This window comes from Symphodus melops, assembly GCF_947650265.1.
Source record: "Symphodus melops genome assembly, chromosome: 11".
In the NCBI taxonomy this organism is placed as follows: Eukaryota; Metazoa; Chordata; class Actinopteri; order Labriformes; family Labridae; genus Symphodus; species Symphodus melops.
Genome location: NC_136701.1, coordinates 16,782,969 through 16,805,328, shown reverse-complemented (window position 1 = coordinate 16,805,328; position 22,360 = coordinate 16,782,969). Strand labels below are relative to the sequence as shown.

General features: G+C 41.2%; 2 protein-coding genes across 2 annotated transcripts in view; both read left to right on the top strand.

Annotated features, from left to right (window-relative positions):
* The window catches only part of stard13a (StAR related lipid transfer domain containing 13a), a 41,482-nt gene extending 37,104 nt beyond the window's left edge, over nucleotides 1-4,378 (top strand). The window contains 9 exon segments of the mRNA XM_079355149.1: nucleotides 33-272; nucleotides 362-560; nucleotides 1,038-1,251; nucleotides 1,627-1,741; nucleotides 2,409-2,660; nucleotides 2,941-3,158; nucleotides 3,397-3,573; nucleotides 3,657-3,741; nucleotides 3,743-4,378. Coding sequence (XP_079211275.1) covers nucleotides 33-272; nucleotides 362-560; nucleotides 1,038-1,251; nucleotides 1,627-1,741; nucleotides 2,409-2,660; nucleotides 2,941-3,158; nucleotides 3,397-3,573; nucleotides 3,657-3,741; nucleotides 3,743-3,865 — 1,623 coding nt within the window. The 3' untranslated portion in view covers nucleotides 3,866-4,378.
* Nucleotides 4,379-15,167: 10,789 nt separating this feature from the next.
* Nucleotides 15,168-19,807, top strand: LOC306831586 (uncharacterized protein). The gene is made up of 2 exons (XM_079355765.1): nucleotides 15,168-17,425; nucleotides 17,506-19,807. The coding sequence occupies exon 1, from the start codon at nucleotides 15,551-15,553 to the stop codon at nucleotides 15,917-15,919; it is 369 nt and encodes a 122-aa protein (XP_079211891.1). The 5' UTR covers nucleotides 15,168-15,550; the 3' UTR covers nucleotides 15,920-17,425; nucleotides 17,506-19,807.
* Nucleotides 19,808-22,360: the final 2,553 nt, after the last annotated feature.

Below are 22,360 nucleotides of genomic sequence, written 5' to 3'. Positions count from 1 at the left end.
GGGAAATTCTGTTGGCCACCATCTACATAAAGAGAAAGATAATGACGCCCTTGGCCACCACCAACCCCTCCCACACACACTTGTCTAATTGTTTTCTCTCCATCGCTTCCAGGTCTGTGCCCAAGTTTATGAAGCGCATGAAGGTTCCAGACTACAAAGAGAAGAGTGTGTTTGGTGTTCCCCTCATCATCCATGTCCAGCGCTGCGGTTTCCCGCTCCCTCTGTGTTTACAGCAGGCCCTCGGCCACCTCCGCACACACTGTCTGGACCAGGTTGGAGAGGAAAACAGCTTTTTACAAGACTAAACTGCTCATTTAAAAAAAATGGGGAGCTGACTGTGGTTCTTTCATTTTTGTCTCAGGTTGGATTATTTCGCAAGTCGGGCGTAAAGTCTCGTATTCAGGCCCTGAGGCAACAGTGCGAGCTGTCCCCTGACTCTGTAAACTACGAGGACCAGTCAGCTTACGACGTGGCAGACATGGTCAAGCAGTTCTTCAGGGACCTGCCAGAGCCGCTGCTAACAAGCAAACTGGGAGAGACTTTCCTGCACATTTACCAGTGTAAGTCATCAGGCTTATGAAAGTTGTAACATGTTGGCAGTAGAAGTTGTCTGCCTCATGAAAAGTGGCTTTAAACAGTTCAGAGACTAGATGATTTGAATGCAGCTAGCCTGTATATTGACACTAAATCATGATTTTTAGTAGAGAACAAAGTATAATATTAAAGTTCTCATGGAAGAAGTTAGTCACAAAAAATGTCTCTTTAGTATCTCTCAACATAATTAACCTTATTGAAAGGTTTTGGTTTAAGTTATAAATTTAAAAATGCACTTTTAGTGTTTCGGAAAACAGTACATCACAGATTATCCAGTGCAGCAACCTCTTCTTTGACTCCAATTCAATTCAATTAGTCAATTTATTGAACAAATAATAAAAACACAATCCATCAGTGTGTGATGTTAAACTTCTTGGCCAAAACAGATTACGTTTCTGGACAAAACAGGGATCCCTCATCAATCATATGATATTTTTCTGCAGATGTCCCAAAGGAGCAGAGGCTTCAGGCTGTCAGAGCAGCCATATTACTGATGCCAGATGAAAACAGGGAGGTTCTGCAGACGTTGCTCTGCTTCCTACGTGATGTCACTTCGATGGTAGAGGAGAACCAGATGACTCCGATGAACTTGGCTGTTTGTCTGGGACCTTCGCTCTTCCACCTCAGCATTTTGAAGAATGAGACGCTGTCACCAAGGTGTGTAGGATACGGAATCAAGTTTTTGTATTTTATTTGATAGGGGAGATGCAATTTACCCAAGTTAGGTTCCCAGTTTGCCTTCAGTGTCTTTTGTTATACGTTTATTTTAAATGCAACTTCTCTTTATTCCAAATATAAACACTATAGTATAAATAAAATAGTAGTACTTTCGTTGTCTTTTATGTCCTTCTGTATATTTTGCCAATTAACTACAAAAAAAAGCTTTCTATGTGGTTGTTGTGTAATGATGGTGGCTGTAAATACTGATCGGTTTACATACCGATTAAAGGACATACTGTAGCCCCGCTTTACGCTACTCGTTACTTGATTTACATAATTAGTTTTTCCTGTTCATTATTTTCACCTCTCTAGATCAATCCAGAAGAAGTACACCACAGGCCGACCCGATCAGAAAGACCTAAATGAGAACCTAGCCGCCACCCAGGGCCTGGCACACATGATCACTGAGTGCCAGCACCTCTTTCAGGTCAAGATTTACGGAGGAAAGAGTTTTTTTCTATTGGAGTAAACATGATTAATGACTGACAGAAGCTATGCAAGTCGCTATGTTTGTGAAGAAATAATGAGTGAGCACATTTATTCATCAGAAACTTGCAGATGAAAAAAGAAAAAGAAAATGCTAAGTGGAGTGATGTTGTCCCTGCTGAGTTGCTATTATCCAAGGATACAGTATAATCATGTGTAATGTGTGTTCTTTTCTAAAACTGTGTATCATCATTACTTCGAGGCTGTGTGTGAGTGTATAGTACAGTATTTATTTACGACCGCTGTTATTGAAAAACCCTTTCAAGGACAAAGAAGAAAAACAGACTTGGCCATGAGGCAGTTGTGAGTTTAATGCGATTGAAGAGCTTTCATAAGAGAAGTCTTTTGAAGGAAGAAGGAAAGTGTCAAAGCATTGAATTGAAGAGTGCTGGAGTTTATAGGACGACAGTATTTGAAAGGCAGGTAACTCTGGAAATAAAAAAGTTCATGTTCCCTGCAATACCTTCTGCTGTTTAAATAGAGGATGGAAAAGCGAACCAAATGGCACTGTGATTTCTTTATCAAGGTTCATATTCTGTGCTTTTAATCAGGACTCAGAGCAGCGTTGCATTATGATGTTTTTTATTTTTCCTCCTGCTTTTCCCCAGATCCCCGAGGAGATGGTGAGCCAGTCTCGTAACTCTTACATGGAGGCCGAGCTGATGGTGCCCCCGCTGGATGAGTTGTGCAAGGCTCATGAGGAGGAAGCAATCGAAGATGAGGAAGAGGAGGACGAGGAAGGATCCTATCATGCACACTTAGAAAGGCTGGTCCAGAACCTGCTGGAAGAATCCAAAGATAAGAGCAAAGGCTGGGTGTCTCGCTCATCTACTGACCATACAGAACTGGCATTTAAAAAGGTAATCTGACATGACATTTCCTAATTATTATACAACTTTAGAAGGGCAGGAAAAACATAGAGAAGTATTTTATATTAAATAGCCACATAATAACACTCAAACTAAATGTGCAACCCCCAACATTTTAATAAGCCAATAAAAAGGAAGTGAAAGAAAAACTCTGTGCACGTCGTTGGCATGGAGACCTACATGCATAAACCAACACAACATTTTAGATATTTAGGAGATAATGTCAAAAGCTCTTTTAATATGTATCACTCATAAAGTATTTGTGTAACAGGTGGGAGATGGTAACCCTCTAAGGCGATGGCGGGTGTGTATCGAAGTGGCAGCGACACCCAGTGAGGTGCTGCAGCGGCTCCTGAGAGAGCGCCCCCTGTGGCATATTGAACTACAGCAGGAGAAAGTTCTGGAGACACTCGATAAACAGACCGATGTGTACCAGTATTCCTGCTGCAACATGGCACCTCACCCCAGCTGTGACTTTGTGGTACTGAGGTCAGAATTCATGCCGTTTAATATTTAATTGCATTGTGGGACTTCCAAAATAAATTTGATGAGAAAATTGTTCTTTATTGCATAGTACATATGTCAATGTTTTCTGATGTTTTCATATTAAGCAACAATGAATCATGTAAATAAGATTCATGATATCTAAATATGTATCGTTTCGATTAAAAGCTTTATTGATCTTTCTCTATTTCTCTCTCTTTTATTGTGTCTCTCGAACCCTCAGATCCTGGCGCACAGACTTGTGTAAAGGCTCCTGCGCCCTGGTGTGTGTGTCCATCGAACACGAAGACAGCCCACGCATGGGAGCAGTAAGGGGGGTGGTGCTTGAGTCACAGTACCTCCTTGAGCCCTGTGGGACCGGGAGGACCAGACTCACACACGTCTCCAGAGTGGACCTCAGGTGTGGGCACATTTCAAGTGTTCTTATTGTCCGGGTTGTATTTAGCAGCGCAGTATTTAAATTGCATGCTCTGCTTGTCACAGGGGAAGATCTCCAGAATGGTACAACAAAGCATTCGGTCATCTGTGTGTTAATGAAGCTCAGAGGATCCGCTCCTCTTTTCAACTGGCTGGATCAGACGAGCACTGAGCCCCAGAAGACAGCCTTTTTTTGGGGGTCACATTTGCTGAGCCAGACAACAATTGATCCAGGAGGAGATTCATTCAGGAAGTGGACTACGAGTGTCTTTTAATGCTGCTGAGTACCATACTGTACTGAGTCACAGTCATTCACATGCAGAAAGGCGAAGCGTTCCTGTTGTTTACAACAGTAATTCTTCCGAGGCATCATTAAAAAAACACAATACTCCTTATTTACCTCATAAATTATACTTTTTTAAATCTGCGTATGAACCAGGGAACAACTTTTGATTTCAATTTTTTAATATGAAACAGAGACTTTTCTTTATGTAGACTATTATGTAGATTATTATTTTTCATTCTTACGAATCCAATAAATTACTAAACACACTACCTAATCTAGAGGCCAGCTCCTTCCTATGATCCTGGATTATTGAATATTTTATCCAACAGGAAAAGTTATGTTAATGCAGTATCTTCCTAACACAGAACTACATTTGATCGCACAGAATGATCAACAAGCTGCATTGAGAAGTCTACTATAACTCAAAAGGCCTGCCAGTATATGCATGACTTATTTGATGAATAAAATGTTTTTTTTCTCAGAGACATGCTGTTGAAACTGACCTGAAAACGCAGCAGACATTCATTTCTGATCTGATTTAATCAAAGAAGAAACTGATTAAACGACCCTTTAAATGTCTTAAATTATCTCGATATGCCTTTTAAAGCCAAACTTTTCAAGGAATTTGTCTATAAACTAACTTTTACATCTGCATCAGCTCTTACCCGTGCAACAAAGATATTAACATATCACATCTATAAATGCACTTAATTTTGACGGTGCCTTCTGCAGGTAAAGATGCAGAAACCCAAGTTTGTCCAATGAATACGAATGACTTGAACCAGTACAATATGGGTACATGCCATCATTACATTTTGAAAAAGTGCGCTTGATCAGGAGCAACAAGTACGTGATGGATCTCCATCACAGAAAGAGGAAACACTCATCGGGTCCATCAATGTGCTTTAATCCTGTTATTGATAAACTGTGTTAAATATCACTGTTTGGTTCTCTGTCACTATTTTCAGTGTTAATCTTATCTAAATGTTATTTTAAAGTTATGAACTCATTATGATGATGTATATGATGTCACTGTTGCATTTTTATTTTTATTTCTGCTGTCATGTTATACAATGTCTAAGACATGTGATCATTTCACTGCTTCTGGGAAGCATGTTTGAAATTGTGTGTGCGCGTGTGTGTGTGTGTGTGTGTTTCCGTGTTTGTGTGCATGGATTTGCCCATGTATCTGCATTAAAGACATACGTACAGCTTGTATTGTAGATATATACAGTATGATGCTTTCTGTGCCAGCAGATCAAACATCAGAGCTTTTCAGGGTCCTCCTATCATATTGATAAGCTGAAATGTGAACTTTGTTCCTACTGAAGCAATAGTAGAAAAAGCTTGCTATGCCATGGCGCTGCCTTGGCTTTTATTTATGATTCAGCTGTAGGCAGTGTTGCTTAGGTGTTGCTATGATACAATAACTCCACAGTGCAAGCAATATCCTGCGTAGAGGCTGTTTTCTGGGGAACAGTGTGTGGCATGTGTGCCTGTATGTGTGTTTGAGAGTCAAAAAGACAGACAAGGAGTGAGTGAGTGAGTGAGTGAGTGAGTGAGTGACATTGACGTGAGCCCTCAGTGGCAGTGTGAGAAGAGGCTCCAAACTTAGCAAAAGACCAGGGTGTTTCTGCTTAGTTATTTCTGACAAAGTGACAGAAAACAGAACCTTTGTTTCCAGGGAAGAGAATAAAAGATTATAAGAACTTAGCAAAAGCGTGATGGGTTTTTTTTCTGTTTTTTTTTTAAATATCAATATCTGCAATTAAGTTACCTTAACTCTCCCAGCCCAAAAACAATAATGCAAGGAACAGATAGAATTGTATTTATTTTCTTAACCAACATGTCACAGCTAAAATTACAAATTAAATGGTTGTATTTGTTAAATGTAACACATCAAGATCCAAGTGAAAATATGGTCTAACTTAGAAGTACAAAGGTGGCAGACAAGGTTTGCCATGTGAAAATACATGTCCTTTTATAAGTCTATACTGTATTTTTTGAGAAGCGTATCTCCTACACAAAGTAAGTGTCCTGTTGTGTGCTCCTTTGTCCTCTGAGTGGTGCTGTTGCTTCTCGGCAGTTTGAAGATCATGAATGAATCCTGGAATGAATGCAATGCAAATAGCTTTTTAGGTAACAGAGTAGATGAAGAGTCGCCAAAGCATCTGGGGTTTGTTCTCCCTGAGGACATTTCCACGGTTCTCTCCTTGTGTCCTCTGATGATATAAATGTAGGCCCCCAAACCTCCACAGCTCAGATCAATATTCAATCACATTTACCTACTTAGCTTGGAAGTGGAGTCTCTCGGAGGACGATGAAGGTGTTAGAACACTGAGACGCTGCTGCCTCCCTGTAGGCCAGACTTCAGGGAGGCAGTACGTTTTGTAACCGCAGCAAATAAGAGAAGCATTGCTTCATTAACGTGTACCTCATTTAACATGTCAAGTGATTTTATCTGGAAAGTAGGGCACACTGTTGCACCTCTTGAATGACGATTATCATCTGCATCGTGGGTGTACCTCAGTACCACTTCTGCATGGGCTTTGCAGAAATGAAGAACATCATGTTGCAAATTAAACTAGAAGAAACACTTTATTCCAGTAGATTTTAGGTGCTACAGTGTAAAAAAACCCAACACGTGGACTTTGCCAAAGATGTGGTAAGACAATAGGCTGTTGGCAATACAGAAAACTTCATCTGATCATCTGTTTCTTTTACAATAGGTGGCGACCCGCGGGATTTGGGATGACTTCTTCTGGGGTAAACTAGTAGCAGCCTGCATGTTGAGCAGCACTTCTTCCAGCCAATAGATCTTCACACTTCTACGTCCAGGTGTTTGTTTGGTTGAACTTTTGTTTTCAATCAACGTTGCGACAGAAACGTGATCGATGTTTGCAGTTCTAATTTGAGCCATTTGAGGGATAAACTGCAATTTGGCCACTTTTAAGACTTTTGATTTTTACATAGCCTACCAATCTGGCAACTCCATTAAAGTTGGACGAAAAAAGGAGTCGGCAGTTCCCATTATGTAATTCACCCTTAAATGTACAAGCTTTTACCTTGAAAGTGGTGGTGTTTACAGGTAAAGCAGCGGATTTTCAAGCGGATTTTGGAAATGTTATTAAAAATGGACGAGCCATCACCGAGAAATGTAAATAGCACTGAATCTTAAAATACCCCCAGAAGTGTGTACAGATGTGAATTGGGTTTCAGAAAGGAAATAGACTTGAACCCTTATAATTGAAATTGTAGTTGTGTCAAAAAACTATTAAATTACCGTATAATTTAGTTTTTATGGAAATTATCTGTCAGTTATTTCAGTAGGCTTTACTTTGTTTGCTTATTTCAGTAGCCTACTGCTCAAGTAAAACAAACGTTGAAGTCTTTGAAATAATTATTAAAAATTATTATTATTATAAAAATTATCCCTATTAAAAATATAACACAACTGTTTTTGTTGGTTGAGGCCATGGGAGCCAAAATTGTAGTTTAAATTGAAGGTCTATTCTCAGCCTTATAACCATCATAAAAAACAAACAACAACAAAAAACTGTTATTTATGGTGTGATTCGAGTTGATGTCCTTAGTGAGAGAGTTCGGATGTTGTTTTAAAGTTGTTGTTCTTTATCTGCACCACATTCACGTTATAGAGCAGGGAGAGCGAAAGACAGGGAAAAACAGATGTATCTCCTCTGAGACAGACTAATCCACTGTCTTCTCCCAGACTTCTATGATAAGGTCATTAATGAATAAATTATCCTATGAATGAATTATTGATGAGACTATGTTGGCAGCAATGTGTACAGTATCCTTGAGTTTGTGCTCTAGTATAGGCTTACACAACTATGCACAGTTAATGAGGAAAATGAGCAAAGCATTTTTTTTAAATGCTTCAAAAGAGGAAATACTGTAGTAATAAAAAATCATTCTTCTACTGAACTAACTTGTCGCAATTAGGTTTTGATTTCAATTAATTTGAGTTCAACGCTACTGAAGAGACGGTATCAGTAAAAAACAACAACAACAGACAAGATGTTGTCCAATAAAAGGTCCCTTCAAACATGAAAAAATAATGTTCTCAAAAATGAATCTCAATAACCTAAGCCAACATGATTTAGACACAAACAATACTTTTAATGCCACTCAAAACAATAATTGTCTCTTAATATAAATGCCAATTGTGCATTTAAATTTCCAATCCAGTAAAGTAATGCACACATATATGTGCTGTTGAGGGTTGTATTACACTGAAAAGTATGAAGAACAGGGGAGCATATGCAAACTCAAACTGCAACTTAAAAGTGAAATAAGAATATATTGAATATTACAGTCATCAAAGTTGCCTTGTTCTAATCAAAGGTGGTCAAATAAAGAAAAAACTGAGGAGTTACAGCAAATGTTGGAGCTTTTTTAACAGCAGACAGATGATGCATGGTTACAGTTTGACTGAAAAACATGCTGGAAGGAGTGAATCCTTCATTAATATGCCAGGGAACTTTTACATGATTTATGTTAGATCATTATTTTTACTTATCAATGCAAATCAATCATGACAAATTGACTTGTATGGCTCTGACCTTTCAAATGGCATGTCACATTCACCTGTACTGCATTCACACACTGATGGCAGAGGCTGCTGTAAAGAGTCCATCAGTATTAACTTATCACCTTGATTCACAATCACACATTGCCGGCTTAGCAGCGGAAGCAATTAGAGCTTCGTGTCTAATCAGGGACACTTCAACATTCAACATATGACTGTAGGAACATGGACCTTCCAGTTGACTACTCCACCACTGACCCACAGCTGCCAGGAGTCTGTTGGAAGTCACAATGACATTATTAACCTTTACTTAGGCTTGTTGGGTTTCTTCCCCTCACATGCAAATTATTTATCTCATTAGCACACAAAGTCGAGATATAGTTTTTATTATAATATAGAAGTCACTCTGGATAAAAACATATTCTATCAACTTAGGTGCTGACGAATTAGCCAACAAGCTCAACTCAACTTTAACTTTATTTGTCCCCGGAGGGCAATTTGTTGTGCGGCAAGTCAGAGCTTTGATCGCAGACAGTACAAGGACAGCAAACAAGACAGTAAAAAGACAAAGTAAAAAAGTACATGACCAACACGGTAACAATGCAAGAGGCACCAAATACAATTTTCACAGAGGAACAATCAGTCATGATCGTTGACTGAGGCTCACGGCAGCTTGCATCAAAATAACAGAAAAGTGCAGAATCCACAGCACACTGTGTACATCAATGGAATTCAAATTCTAAAGTGCACCTTACAACACAATCAAATACAGATACAAAACCCCAGGAAGATCAGCCTAGAGGAGAAAGTAACAGTGTTGACAATATTTACAAGCAGATACTGACCAAAGAGACACAGCAGAGGTCTCAGACACACACTGAAACACAACACCAACATCAGCACCACTGAGCAATATATCCAACACAACTACTGTATCTCCCCCTGACCAGATTTAAGGAGGGAAATGGCACTGGGGATAAAAGAGTGCTTGTATCTGTTGGATTTAACAGAGGGAAATCTAAAACGAGAAGTAGATGGAAACAACTGGAACTTGAAGTGATGGGGTTGGGTACTAACATACAGGATGATTTTTGCCTTTTTGCTGAACCTGTTTATTGTAGAGGTCAGTGAGGCTGCTTTGTTTGGCACCTATGATTTTTCCACTGACCTTCACAATTTTAGAAAGTTCTGTTTTGGCCTTAACACTAAGGTTTCCATACCAGCAGATCACACAAAACGTGAAAACTGATTCCATGTAGGATCTGTAAATCCATAGTCACAAGAGATCTATCAACATTAAATTTGGACATTTTATGGAGGCAGAAGAGGCTTTTCTTGCAAATCACTTCAGTGTTGGCGTTAAAGCACAGGTTCCCTCACAGGACGTCACATTATGCCTCATGTGAAAACAGCTTAGTTTGCTTGAAATGCTGTGGCACCATTCACTTTAAATGGCTAATTTCTCCATTCTCTATCTAACTCCATATACCAAAGCTCTTAACCAATTCAAACACATCTTCAGCTCTTTGGATGGAGAACACATTATGTTTAACTGATCTGAAAAAATCTGATTTTTATTCCACCTACCTTTAAAGCTTTCTCACACTTTTGTAATGAATAAATGTCAATGCTTCTACTTGAAGGCTGAAGCTCCACATTGTAAATTCTGGCTGTGCTGTCTGTCTGCTTATGGACAGTAATTCTTCTTGGCAGATTTGATATCTTGAGAAATCTCAAGATCTCAAGTAGAATTTCTAATAAAGTTCTGAGGGTTTGAATGATGCTGGCCCGCATAATAATTGACTCATAGGGGGTTTGAGGTTCCATAGGGCTATAAAGATCGAGCCATACTGGATCATTTTCCCGTATGCTGAGAAACAGAAGAGCTAACAAGCCAATGTGTTGGGGCATTGTTCCGTCTTTTGGTGTACGGGGACTCAGAGCTGGCCCCGCTAACTCGATGGTCTTCAGGGGCCAAAGACTGTAAGCTTTTTCATCAAACTGAGAGCGCTGTTGCATCTCTGCTGGGTTATTCATGGCCACCGCTCCAGTTCAGGAGCCCCATGTTTCAGTCCAGTCAAAGAGCGGAGTCCTTGATGATCCCAGGTCGTAACCTCTGTCAAAGAAATACATCTTTCATCCCCGATGACAGTTTTTCAGACGAAGGGAGTTGTAAAAAGACAATAGCATCTTGCCGTCTGGAAAGTCAAAATTTGAACCTGTGACAAAGTCTACCAAAAAATAAAAAATAACAAAATCCATAAATGAATAAAAAAATTGAATTTTTGAAATACTTCTCATGGTCATAAAAAAACACACCAATCTAACTTCTCCCGAACAATGACAAAGAACGCTTGTTGAAATCGTCATCAATGCAAATGTCACAGTTCATCTAAAAGGAAAGTGTGTACTTCTTAAAACCCATGCCCATTTTACAGTTTGTGAGATTTTAGCAGCATGCGTCTTTTTGGTTTGCCAGAGTCGTCTTTCGTCTTGACTTATGCATAGGCACTCTTTTCAGCTTAAAAAACTCGAATAAGCTACTTTGTGGTGTCCTCTGATGATTGTCCTCTACAATTCCAGCAGTCTTAGAGTAACTGAGTGAATGCTACAGGGAATATGAGCAGCTTGTTGAAAGTGTTTAGTCCCAAGACTGCAGAGGATTTATAAGTAATATCGAGAATAGCAAAATCTCATTTAATGCCCCCAAAGGACACTTCAGGTCTATTAGTCTATTAATAACACACATTTCCTAAAAATAAGGGCAAACACACCTGTTCATTTGAAACTATGAAGGCACTGTGAGAGTGCAATCCTTCTGCTGAGGCTTATAGTCCAATCTTTAATGATATGCAGATCAGCAAATATGTATTAAAAATAATCATCACAACTCACCTGCATGATTATATGTTTGCGACTTGGATCTTAAATTGCTATAAAACCCTTTCACCAGATTTCATGACAAAAAGGACTGGTAGTTGTTTTGTAATCCTGCTGACAAATAGACAAAGTGCGCTAAGAACACAAAACCTCCTCGGCAGAAGTAAGCATGTTTTTAAAGTAATAAAGAATGTTATTTTCTTGCTTTCTGCACTGTAAGTTCCTTTTTATTGCCTTGCTTTAAAACATACACAGAAATACTGATGCACTGATAGAACCGTGTGCATGTGTCGTTTAAAAGGCTGGGGCTGTGCAATAAAATTGTGTCATAAAATGTTGTCATTACCGCAATATGAACGTTTCCAATAAACCCATTGCAAAAGTCTGAATTTATTGCAATAAATAAGAACAATACGATAAAGCTCAAGTCAGCTATTGGCTACATTCAGATTTATTGGTGTTTATCTAGTGGGGAAATAAAGCCTGCTGAGTTTATCTTGGATTCAGGAGAAACATGATGCAAACACTGGTATTGATTTAAACAATTTTATTCAGAGATTATTGAGATTATCATAAAAGATTATTTAAAAAAAATTGTAGACATAAAAATTGATTAAAAACCAATATGCCTGACATCGATAGTTTTTGCTTATTACACTTTTTATTGTTATTGCAACATTAAACATTTTATTGCTTAATGAAAATGTCCCTCATATTCTACAGGTCTAATTGTGTAGCAAGGACCACAATCTGGATATGCAGAACATAGAAATTATGACATATTTATTTTCTCTTAAGCTAGAGAAGTATTTTAGAAACAACTCAGAAACTGGAAAAGTTGCCTTCAGAAAAATTAAACCATGCACGGCTCATGTATTTTCACTTGTGTCTCCATATCTGTCTGCTTAATTACTGCTGTGTTATTTCTATTTGTCGAATTAGTTTGATTTTCCAGGGAGCCTGTTGGCTAACTCTGGTATATTTACAGAAATTATTTTTTTTAATATGCATTGTCCCGATAAAATAAATAAAATAAAAAATAGATTCAATCTAATAAAGCCCTTTGTTAATTAAAGGTGAAATCTCTGTAAATATAGGCAGTAGTGATTTGTTCATTTGTCCTTTAAAGTCATTTGTTAAGAGACGGGATGTTGCTTTGCCATGGCAGATGTGTTATCTTTCCATCTCCTGTCTTCATCCCTCTTTGTCATGCACTCTAATACACACGTACACAAGTATGGACACACACTTAATAGTGGATACGCTCACGTACACACATCTCGATGATGAGTCATATCCGTCCATGATAACAGGAAGTTATTACCTGTTTCTGTCACTGTCTGAGGCCGGCCCTTTGTACAAAAACAAGATGCTTTCGGTGTTCTCCGTAAAAGCAAATTGATTGAAAAACCGACAAAAGAACATGTTTTATTTCAGCGTCGTAAACTAAACTATAACAGCTGCTACTTGTCAAACCAAATCTCACCACATCAGGACAAAAATTTCCCACGAAATAAATAGCATTTCCTCTGGTATGCAGTGATCAAACCCCTTCTGTCACCTCTACTTCGCTCTGGCTGCCAGATCCTTTTTGAGCCCCGCTCTCCTCTCTGAAGCTCCAGCTCTGATCATCGGCCCACACAAGCCACTGGCACTACCTCCACACATCGCTACAAAGGTGCACTGGAACAGAGAGCTTAATGGCTGCATGTCACAAGTAATGCACTGGAGGTGAGGGAGGAGGGTGAGATGATAAGGTGGAGGAGTGATGAGAGACGGAGTGAGAGAGAGAGAGAGAGAGAACAATGTCAGTGCATTTTACCCAATCACCAACCAGATCCCTGTTAAGACCTCTCCTTTTTTCCTATAGAAGTCTTTTGTAGAATCATGACAAAGCTGCAGAAGAAAGTCTTTGTCAGAAAACAAAGAGGAGTGTGTTTCATGTGAGAGAGAGAATCTGCTTTGTTGTGTCAATTTGTGTGTGTGTGTGTGTGTGTGTGTGTGTGTGTGTGTGTGTGTGTGTGTGTGTGTGTGTGCTGAATCGAGATCAGGATAGCATGTTTTAGTTTGAGAAAGTGCTTCCCTGAGTGTGAGGGAAGTGTGTCACTGATGCAAGTGTGTGCAAGTCTGCGCGTGCGATCGTCTCCTTCATTTCCCTTGAGCTGGAGATTTAGCTGAGAAAAACAAAAACCTAAATGGCCCCTATTCACCTGTAAAATTCCCCAATGATATCACGTGTCGTAATGCCTGAGCTTCACACCCCACGCGCACACTGAACTAGAAAATGTCACTCCCACGTCACCCGCACCTTGTCACCCCTGTCATCGGTCAGCAACCAGAGCAAAATGGGGAGTGTGACATGGAAGAGGCGGCCATCACTGCCTATATGGAAATATGCTTAGACAGACACGCACACGCGACAGAGTGGCGAATCAGCCTCTATAGCCGCCTCACTAATGGAAATCCTCCCCAGCAGATGTGTCCTGTTGGAAAAAACACATGGAGTGTGAAACAGGCTTGTGTATGCACACAGGTAGTGAACCAGCAGCTACTGTACAGTCCGTGTAGCCACCAGGGTATCCTGTAGCTGTGTAAATGGAAGAGTGTATGACAACACTAGCTGGACCTGTGATGAAGCAGCGCTTTTCTTGACTCAGTTTTAGAGCATGACAGAAAAAAAAGAATAAATCCTTTGTCACAGTTAAGAAAGCAGGACATTTATTCCATTCACACAGCTGCTGTTTTCATCCAACGTCATGCTTAGGGTGAAAAGCTCAGATAGTTGAGAAGTGTGTTTACTGCTCTTTCCCAAGTTTGCAAATCTTATGAATGTGGATTTTTTTTTTTAAAAACATTATTCTGTGAATAGATCCTCAACTGAATAGTCAGTAAATGCTGAAAAGCCAGCCTTGTGGTACTAGATTTCAAGTAAAAAGAACATAACTCTAACTCATTGGATACTGATGGCTAATGACGGCTAAAAACCTAATAATAGCATTTAACTTATTCAAAGGCAACATTAACATTTTCTTGTAACCATAACTGTTAGAAAGCTAACAAGCCCCCCCCCTCCCACCATTTTGCCAAACTGTACCGAACGCTAAGATAAGCTGTGAGCAGTAGTGCAAAAGGTTATCAAATATGTTGTTTAAACTTGAAGCAAATGTAATGATGGGTGGTGAGGTAAGAAGGTGTATGTAAAAGTCAAAATGACAGTAGATAATGAAAAGAGCAGTGAAGACGAAAGACAGAAAAATGGAAAGTGAGAAAAGCATGGCGGACAGGAAGAGACGGGTAAAGGTGTGGATATCAGTAGAGCCCGTGATGCTTCAGAATCAGAATAGTTTTTTTTATTGCCAAGTACATTTAAATATACAAGGAATTTATTTAATTTAAGTACTTCAATAAAATAAAATATAAGAAGCAAATGTTAAATATAAAGAATAATAAAAAAAACTAAATTTACAAAGGGTGCATGAAAGAAAATACATTTTAATGTATTGCTTCATGAGGAAACAACAATACTCAGGGTTAAACAAGGGACAGTGATCAGTGAGACAGATTGGTGTATTCTGAATATATAAACAGCCTCTGTCTGGAAGCTAGACTCCCTAAATGGCACTAACATCCTCCACCCCTCAACTGGTCGAAAATAAACATACAAGTACTGTTGTTCTTTTTCCATGTTAAATTTTATTTTCATCAAAGCTCCTCTTTAGTATTCCACATCAGCATTTAAAAATCCATTAAATATTAGAAACACTCAGAACAAAATGCACCCAGTTGGCAAGGTGTTGCTGTGCTCTGTGTGAACCCATGCATGGATGGCTCCCTGCTTTTCTGCTTCAGCACTCCACCAAGAAAAGCCCATGTAAAGCGCATGCGTGGCTAGAGCGCGCTGCCGCAGACAGGGGGCGTCAACATGGCGTTCTCTCCAACACTACCGCACTGACTGCAACCTGCCAATGAGAGAGAGAGAGAGAGAGAGAGAGAGAGAGGGAGAGGGAGAGGGAGAGAGAGAAGCGTAGGCTACCATTCTGAAGTCTTTATCCCTTTCGCTAGCCCTATGAATCCCTACACATTTTCAGGAGGATAGGGCGAATTTAAAGGATTTTATAACGCCGCTCTTGTTTGTTTTTACGACGCAGCAGTGGATGGTATTTGTGCGGCAAAAGACACAGCTTGTGTAGCAGGTGTGAGAGACAGCGGCGATCGCTCCTCTCCTCCCTTGTTTCCGAAGGGGAAATGTCGAGCGAGAAGCCGGTTTCAGCACCACCGGGCTCTGCTTCTTCGCTCACGGACACAGACTCCCATCCCCCGCAGGGCTCCTCCGTGCAGCAGGCGCCGACGCCGCAGCAGCAGCAGCAGCAGGTCACCGCGGGCGCAGGCTCCGGCGCCACCGGGGAAAGGATGGTGTCTGCAGCCGGCTCAATGGTCCTCCCGGCCGGGGTGATAAACCCCGCTGTCCCGATACGGAATATCCAGATGAAATTCGCCGTGCTGGTGGGCCTGATCCAGGTCGGAGAGGTTAGCAACAGGGACATAGTGGAAACCGTGCTGAACCTGGTGAGTTTCCTCCTTGGGAAAAAAGAAAACAGAGAAAGTCAGCCATAGAATCACAGAGCCCTTAAAAGCCGCTATGTTTTATTTACGATGCTTCACTCATGGTTGTGTGGCTTTCATGGGATGATGTCATTTGTTGTTCGCTGGTTGGATGTGGGGGTTTTGTGTTGTGCAGATGAAAATGAGCACATATGAGGTTGTATGTTGAGTAATAAATAGGCTGAGGCTGTATTATTATAAACCCTGGAGGAGCTGAATGAAGCATGTGACCCCACCAAGGCATGGACGCTTTTTTCCATCACCAGCCATTGTTGACTAAATGACCCGTTTGCTGTGCAACAAGGAGAAAACGATTGCAGTCAATTGTTTTCTTGTGTATAGATGGTAATTTTATGCAGGCTATTCTCCTGACCCCGATATGTACCCTGAAGTGATGCGTAAGTAAGCTTGGTATAAAACGGCGATGAACCACAATGTTGCGCACAACAAGCACCGAAACGCAAACCACATTTATTTATTTTCCTTAAGATGAAAATTGTGCCGGAACGCACTTCTGTCGAGCACTTAAACAGCATGAGTCAAATACGGACAAAGGCCGATTAGCATTATGCTACTCATCGACATATTTATATGTGAGAATGGCTCAAATGATGCATATAGGGCCTATTGTTGGAGGCAGGGCCCTGCATCCTTTGCGCAATTGACTGATGTATAGGGCATTTGTGAAACCATAAGCATGGTGTTTTCTACGACTGTGAATATTTTGATTATGGATCACATATATGTTGCCTCCCCTCGTCCTTCCATCTTTACCCCGAGCTTGTTTCGGTGATGCTGGGCCTACCCAACACATCCGAGGATTTAATCCAGCTGGGGAGAGGAGGGAGGGAGGGAGGCTGAATATGACTGGTGTTTACCGTTACGAAACGGATGAGCAAAATGTACAGCAGGCGTGGGTCTGGAGGACATGTGCATTAGGGGAAATATAGGACGTGTGTGTGTGCTTCCAGCCTGATTTCCCTCCTCCATGCATCAGGCGATGGCGTGTTCTGCATGAGATGTGCCATGAATGGGGGGTGGGGGGGTCTCACTGACATTTTAAAGAAGAACTAAAATGATGTTGGAAGATATCCTGAAGTTTAGAACAGAGCTTTCTCAGGTGATTTATTTTAGGGTTTCATGCAGCCAGTGGCCTATTTATTCCCTTGATGCTCGGATCAGGGAAGCCTGCAGCCGGACTGAACCATTTTCATCTCAGTTCAGACTAGTGAGCCATCCCGATTCATGTCGCCTCTCGTCTCTCAATCGATTATTGGTTCTACAGGGAAGAACAGGGGGTTGCATTTGCTGGCTCACTCCGACCTTGTCTCCTTCCCCTTTCTAGCACACCCCTCCTCCTAGGGCTGAAAAGGCTGATAACCATCCGTCCTGCTCCATGGCCTCCTCCTTCTCCTTCTCCTCCTCCTCCTCCTCCTCTTTCACTCTGGAGGGGCTGAGGGGAGCGATGCTGCCTGCATAGACCGGCCTGGCAGGGCAACAGCATGCATTTAAAATCAGGTGGAGAAGAGGAAGAGGGGGAGTGGGGTGGTGGGGGTGTTGAGGGAGGGTGGGGGAGGAGAAGAGAGAGAGTGGAGGAGGAGGAGGAGGATGAGGTGGTAGGATGCTGCAGTGGCTATGTGCTCAGAAATCACCAGCTGATGCAGCGAATGAGGAAAGGACTCAGTGATGGCTCATCAGAGCGTCCAACTGAAATGTACCCTTATTTTAACATAAATACCTGCATACAGACCCCTGCGCTTTATTTGTAAACGTTCTAACGCCTTAGCACACGAAGGCCCAACACCCTGACAAATTAAAGCAGTGTGTGTTAGCCATACAAAAGCTTTACTTGCTAAATCCTGAATTGAAAAATCAGTTCTGGTTGCGAGGCTGCCAATAGCTTAAGCCTGTTAGGGAATTCTGTTGCCCAGCTTCTTAATTAAAAGAGTTGAAACAAAGAGGTGTGGAGGCAGGAACCTCAGCGGTCATGCTGCTGGTACAATGAGTCCTCTGTGACCCAAGAGCTGATCCATTATTCCAGTCAATGTGGGAGACCACAGCGGCCGCATTTCTCCGTCCACCGTGGCAGTATTGATCAGGTCCTACTGTGGCTTGGGTGAACAGATGGCTTGTCATCTGGATCAGATATGCTCTTGGTGGTATATGTCGTGGTTTCACTGGCCTTTGGCGAGTGATGAACTGTAATGTCTCTAGAAATCAGGAGAAGAAAGGACGAGAGAAGAGACAATAAAAATCAACATGGGACAGATTGCCGGCTGTACTGATGCTGATAGTGTGACAAAGGAAAACACAGCAGTATCACTTCTCCAGCTTCTCTTGTAAAATGTAATACAACGTGCAGAAAGACTGTTTCAGTGCACACGTCCAATTTCATTGTGTATCTGTGCTGCTGGCGGTGAGATGCACGGGCTAGGATCATCAACACAGCATCACAGTTGTCAAGGCAACACTGCTCTTTGACTGCCTGCCTCCAGACGCTCAGCCGCCTGCTGTTGCTTTCCACTTCCGGACTTCTGCCACAGCGCGACACTACTCTCTATCTCTGTCTTTGTCGGTGCATCTCTCTATTTCCTATACTGTGCTCATAATTTGATGGCTTCCTCTTATCATCAACAAACAAAAGGGCATTGAAGTAACCGAGAAAGATGCAGGAAATCACGGTGAACACACAGGGTTATATGTATGTGCCTACATGAGTGTCTGTTTTCACAGAATGGATACGTCTCCAGTCGTTCAAAAGCTCCAGCACAGGATGGCTTGCTTTGTGGCAGATCGTTCATGTATGTGAAAGGACCAAATCAGGACAAAAAAAATAAAATAAGGAAAAAGAGGGCCAGATATTTCCCTTTCAGACCTGCAAAGCAAGGAATGTAATGTGTTATTACATATCACACATTTTACTACAAGAAAAAGGGTGGGGGGGGGACATGTAGGAAAGGAGTGTTGGCTTCGAAGCCAGGCCACCTTAGCCTCTGTACTCTACATTGGGGACATGCACTAACTGCTCGGCTTCCAGCTCCCCTATACATTCACAGCTCTTATAAATTATGAGTCAGAATAGTGGTGGTTAAAGGCATGTTTTGGTCCGCTGACGACCTACTGAAAGTCTGCTTTGTGGTGTAGCTGTGGATCCATTTACAGGTCGGGTCATCTCTATAAAGGATCATGTTTTTTTTTCCCTCTGAATTAAAAGATTCTTTTTGGTGAGGACCTCAGATTTGATCCAGTTAATGTGTTTGCCTCTTTCCACCCCAGGCTGTGGTTATTTGATTTGACGTGTTGTGATGTTGGATATTTGGGGGAAAAGGAGCCGAGGAGGAATGTTTGCCGACAGAAGGAAGAGGTTTGACATGCGATCTATCCGTCTGAACTTTACTATATCTATTCTTTATTTGAAGTGTCGAGCGGTATGTTTCAAATGCAGACAGTTCTGTCACTCTCGCCTCAGTACAGCACCAGATGTGCTTATTTTTAGACCTCTTTATCCTGTTGTAATGCTGCTTTTTTGGGATCAAAACAGCGCCTTTTTCTGGCATAGAACGATCTTGTTGACACCATCGTTCGCTGCTTTTCATTTTCACCTTTGCCTGCCTTCTTAGTGGGACGCAATATCTTGTGGTGTTGTCAATCCATACATGAGCCCTTTGTTTTTTAGTCATCCTGCCAAGACTGTGTTTGCAAAATTGTCATCATTCTTCTCCACACACTGCGGTCGCATGATACTAAGGCCGAAACCAGCAGTGTCAGAGTTAGCACATCAAACAGGGTCTGAAGGAAACAGAAGGGTCTGCACAAAGAAACAACGAAAGTGGGTCATGAACTCACTCAGATTTGCATGTTGACATCAGCAGTGATGGTATCGCAACTCGCCAGTGTTTTTTTTTTCAACAACAACAACAAAGATGGGGAAACGAATGTAAGGGAAAATGAAAAAAGGCATTAATAAAAGTATTTCCATCCTTTAACATTTGTTCAACACTGCTTGACCATCTGCCTGGAGAGTATTGACGTTGCTTAGCTGATTTATTCTGCACTGACTTTAAAGGACTAGGTCACCCCAGTTTCCAATCATAATGTGTAGCGTGCTGTTTTGCCCTATGGTGGTTTTTAAAATGCCAGTAAAAAAGATTCCATGTAATTGAGCTGTTCTTGGGGTTTGCCCTGTGGCTGCACACTCGGGACAGAGGCTAACTGTTGGCCTGCAGCACTGTAATCTGCTTGCACGGCCACGCAGAGGAATAACAATGCGTCATTGTGGCCTCACACAGGCTAGCAAATGACTCTTATAACAAACACTGCACTAATAGACCTAAACTGCTTGAATAATACAGTTTGGTCTTGCTAGTGTGTTCAGAAAATAACAAATTGTATGACAGTAAAAAGTTTCTTTGAAATAAGCAGCTGTTTTTTTTTTTTTTTTTTCATTTGGGAATATTGAGCACGCTGTTTCGTTAGCCGTCACCATTAGCTTGGGCTTGTATTGTTGCAAACTGCATAATCAAAGGTTATACTTGTATTATGTCATTCACTAATAAGAGCACGGTCAAGAAGACAAGCTGAATAATAGTGCGCCACAGGAATGAGTCCTATAACCTGGAAGTGACATTTTAGCGCTGTGGGTTCCTCACTCTAAAAGTCAGAGGGGATTGTAAAAGGGTTTGTGTTTAGAGGCCTGAAATAAGGTCTGAGGTTAACACAAGCTTCAAGAGATGTTGACGTTTTGATAGACGAGATAAACTACGTTAGCTAAAACCCCCACTTGTGATTTTTTATTTTGATTTAAATGTGTACTTAAAACGGTGGTTGCTAACAAGTGGCTAAATGAGACTATAGTTGTTGTTGGGGACATTAAACGTCATCACAACGGGAACTCTTTTATTAGTCCTTCTTACAGCCTCTAGTCACGTTTTTCAGTGCTCTTGTAAATATTAGGTGAATAAACAACTTCTTAAGCTAAGGTTTTGCTAGTTTGTCTAAACTGCTGTATAGCTCGATGAAGCATAACGGTTGTGACGTCAAAACCAACTGACCGCGGTGTAGTTCGCTTGTAGCATAACGTTAGCTTTTTACTTCTCTTGGTTGCATTAGCGCTTCAAACTTCATATAAGTGGTGTATAAGAGCTTATTTTCTGCCATGATCCAAAAAAAGTCCAATGCAAAAATCCCAGAGGAAAATTCTCATTCGAGCCCATGGCGAAGCTACTTCCGGGTTGGCCTAAAAAAAAAAAACATGTCATCACTTTTCCAGTCTATATTCCAGCTCTGGCAAATACTGTAGAGTGAACTGTCGAATTACTGCTACAATTCAAAGAAGGGGACTCTTTACTTCACTTTTCCTGTTCTTGGATTTTTGTGTTTCTATCAGTTTTGTGTGAGTCTTTGTCTCTGCTTGGGTAAGAGCAGCTGTGGCCTTCATCCTGTTTTTTTTTTTTTTTGCCTTGGTCAATGTTGCCACATTAGCTGATTTCACAGGAAATCTGATTCACAGGCAGGCAGTAAAATAGCATAGAGACCAGTTGAGGTTACCAGGTATTTATAGTTAATTTCAAAATGCTACACATAACCCCCTAACAATATGTACAACTTCCCAAAAACAAGAAAAAAACACAACTACAAAGCAATGTGGGCTGCAACCGAAAGTTGTTTTCATTATTGACTAATCTAACAGCGGCTATCTTGAGTCATTATCAGGTTGTTAATCGCTGTTTTGTTCGATTCATTGACTGTCCCTTCTTGCTCTAAATGTAATAGTTCTATTTGAACTAATTCTATACAAAGTTCTGTACAGCAGAACTCTGCAGCTGCATCCTGAGTTCATGAAAGACATTAGTATGAACATTAGCCTCAGGCCAACGCTGCAGCAAAGACAAAGAAGGGGTTATGAAAGCCATTACATTTAACTCAATGAGATCTCAGAAAGAGGATGCACATTCTGTTTGTCCTTATCAAGTGTTTTTCGTCGCCTCTCCGAGATGATGCTGGCGGGGTATTTTTGGGAAAGATTTGTCGCCATAATGCTGCAGTGAGTCAGTTTGTGCCTCAAGGCTTCGGCCAGTTAGCTAACAGTGACCACTGTGGGGACATAATAAACAGTCCGGGTGTTTTCATATGTGATAACCTGCTCGTGAACTGCATGGACACACACACAAAGACCACGCATGTGTAGCGATCTTTGACACCCGAAACGCCTCAACTCACATCCGCGCTGACTGAAGAGGTGGAGGAGGACACAGGGTGTGGCTTCCCCTGCAAGGTCATGAATGACTCGACTATCTATCACACAGCGGGGTGGAGATACCGAAGAGAGGCGAAGGAGGATGATGATGAGGGAAGGATGCTCATATCGTCACAGGAGGAAAAAGGAGACGGGCAGAAAAAAAATTGTAAACTAAATTGAGAGAAGTGATGTGAGGGGCACGCAGAGTTCCAGAG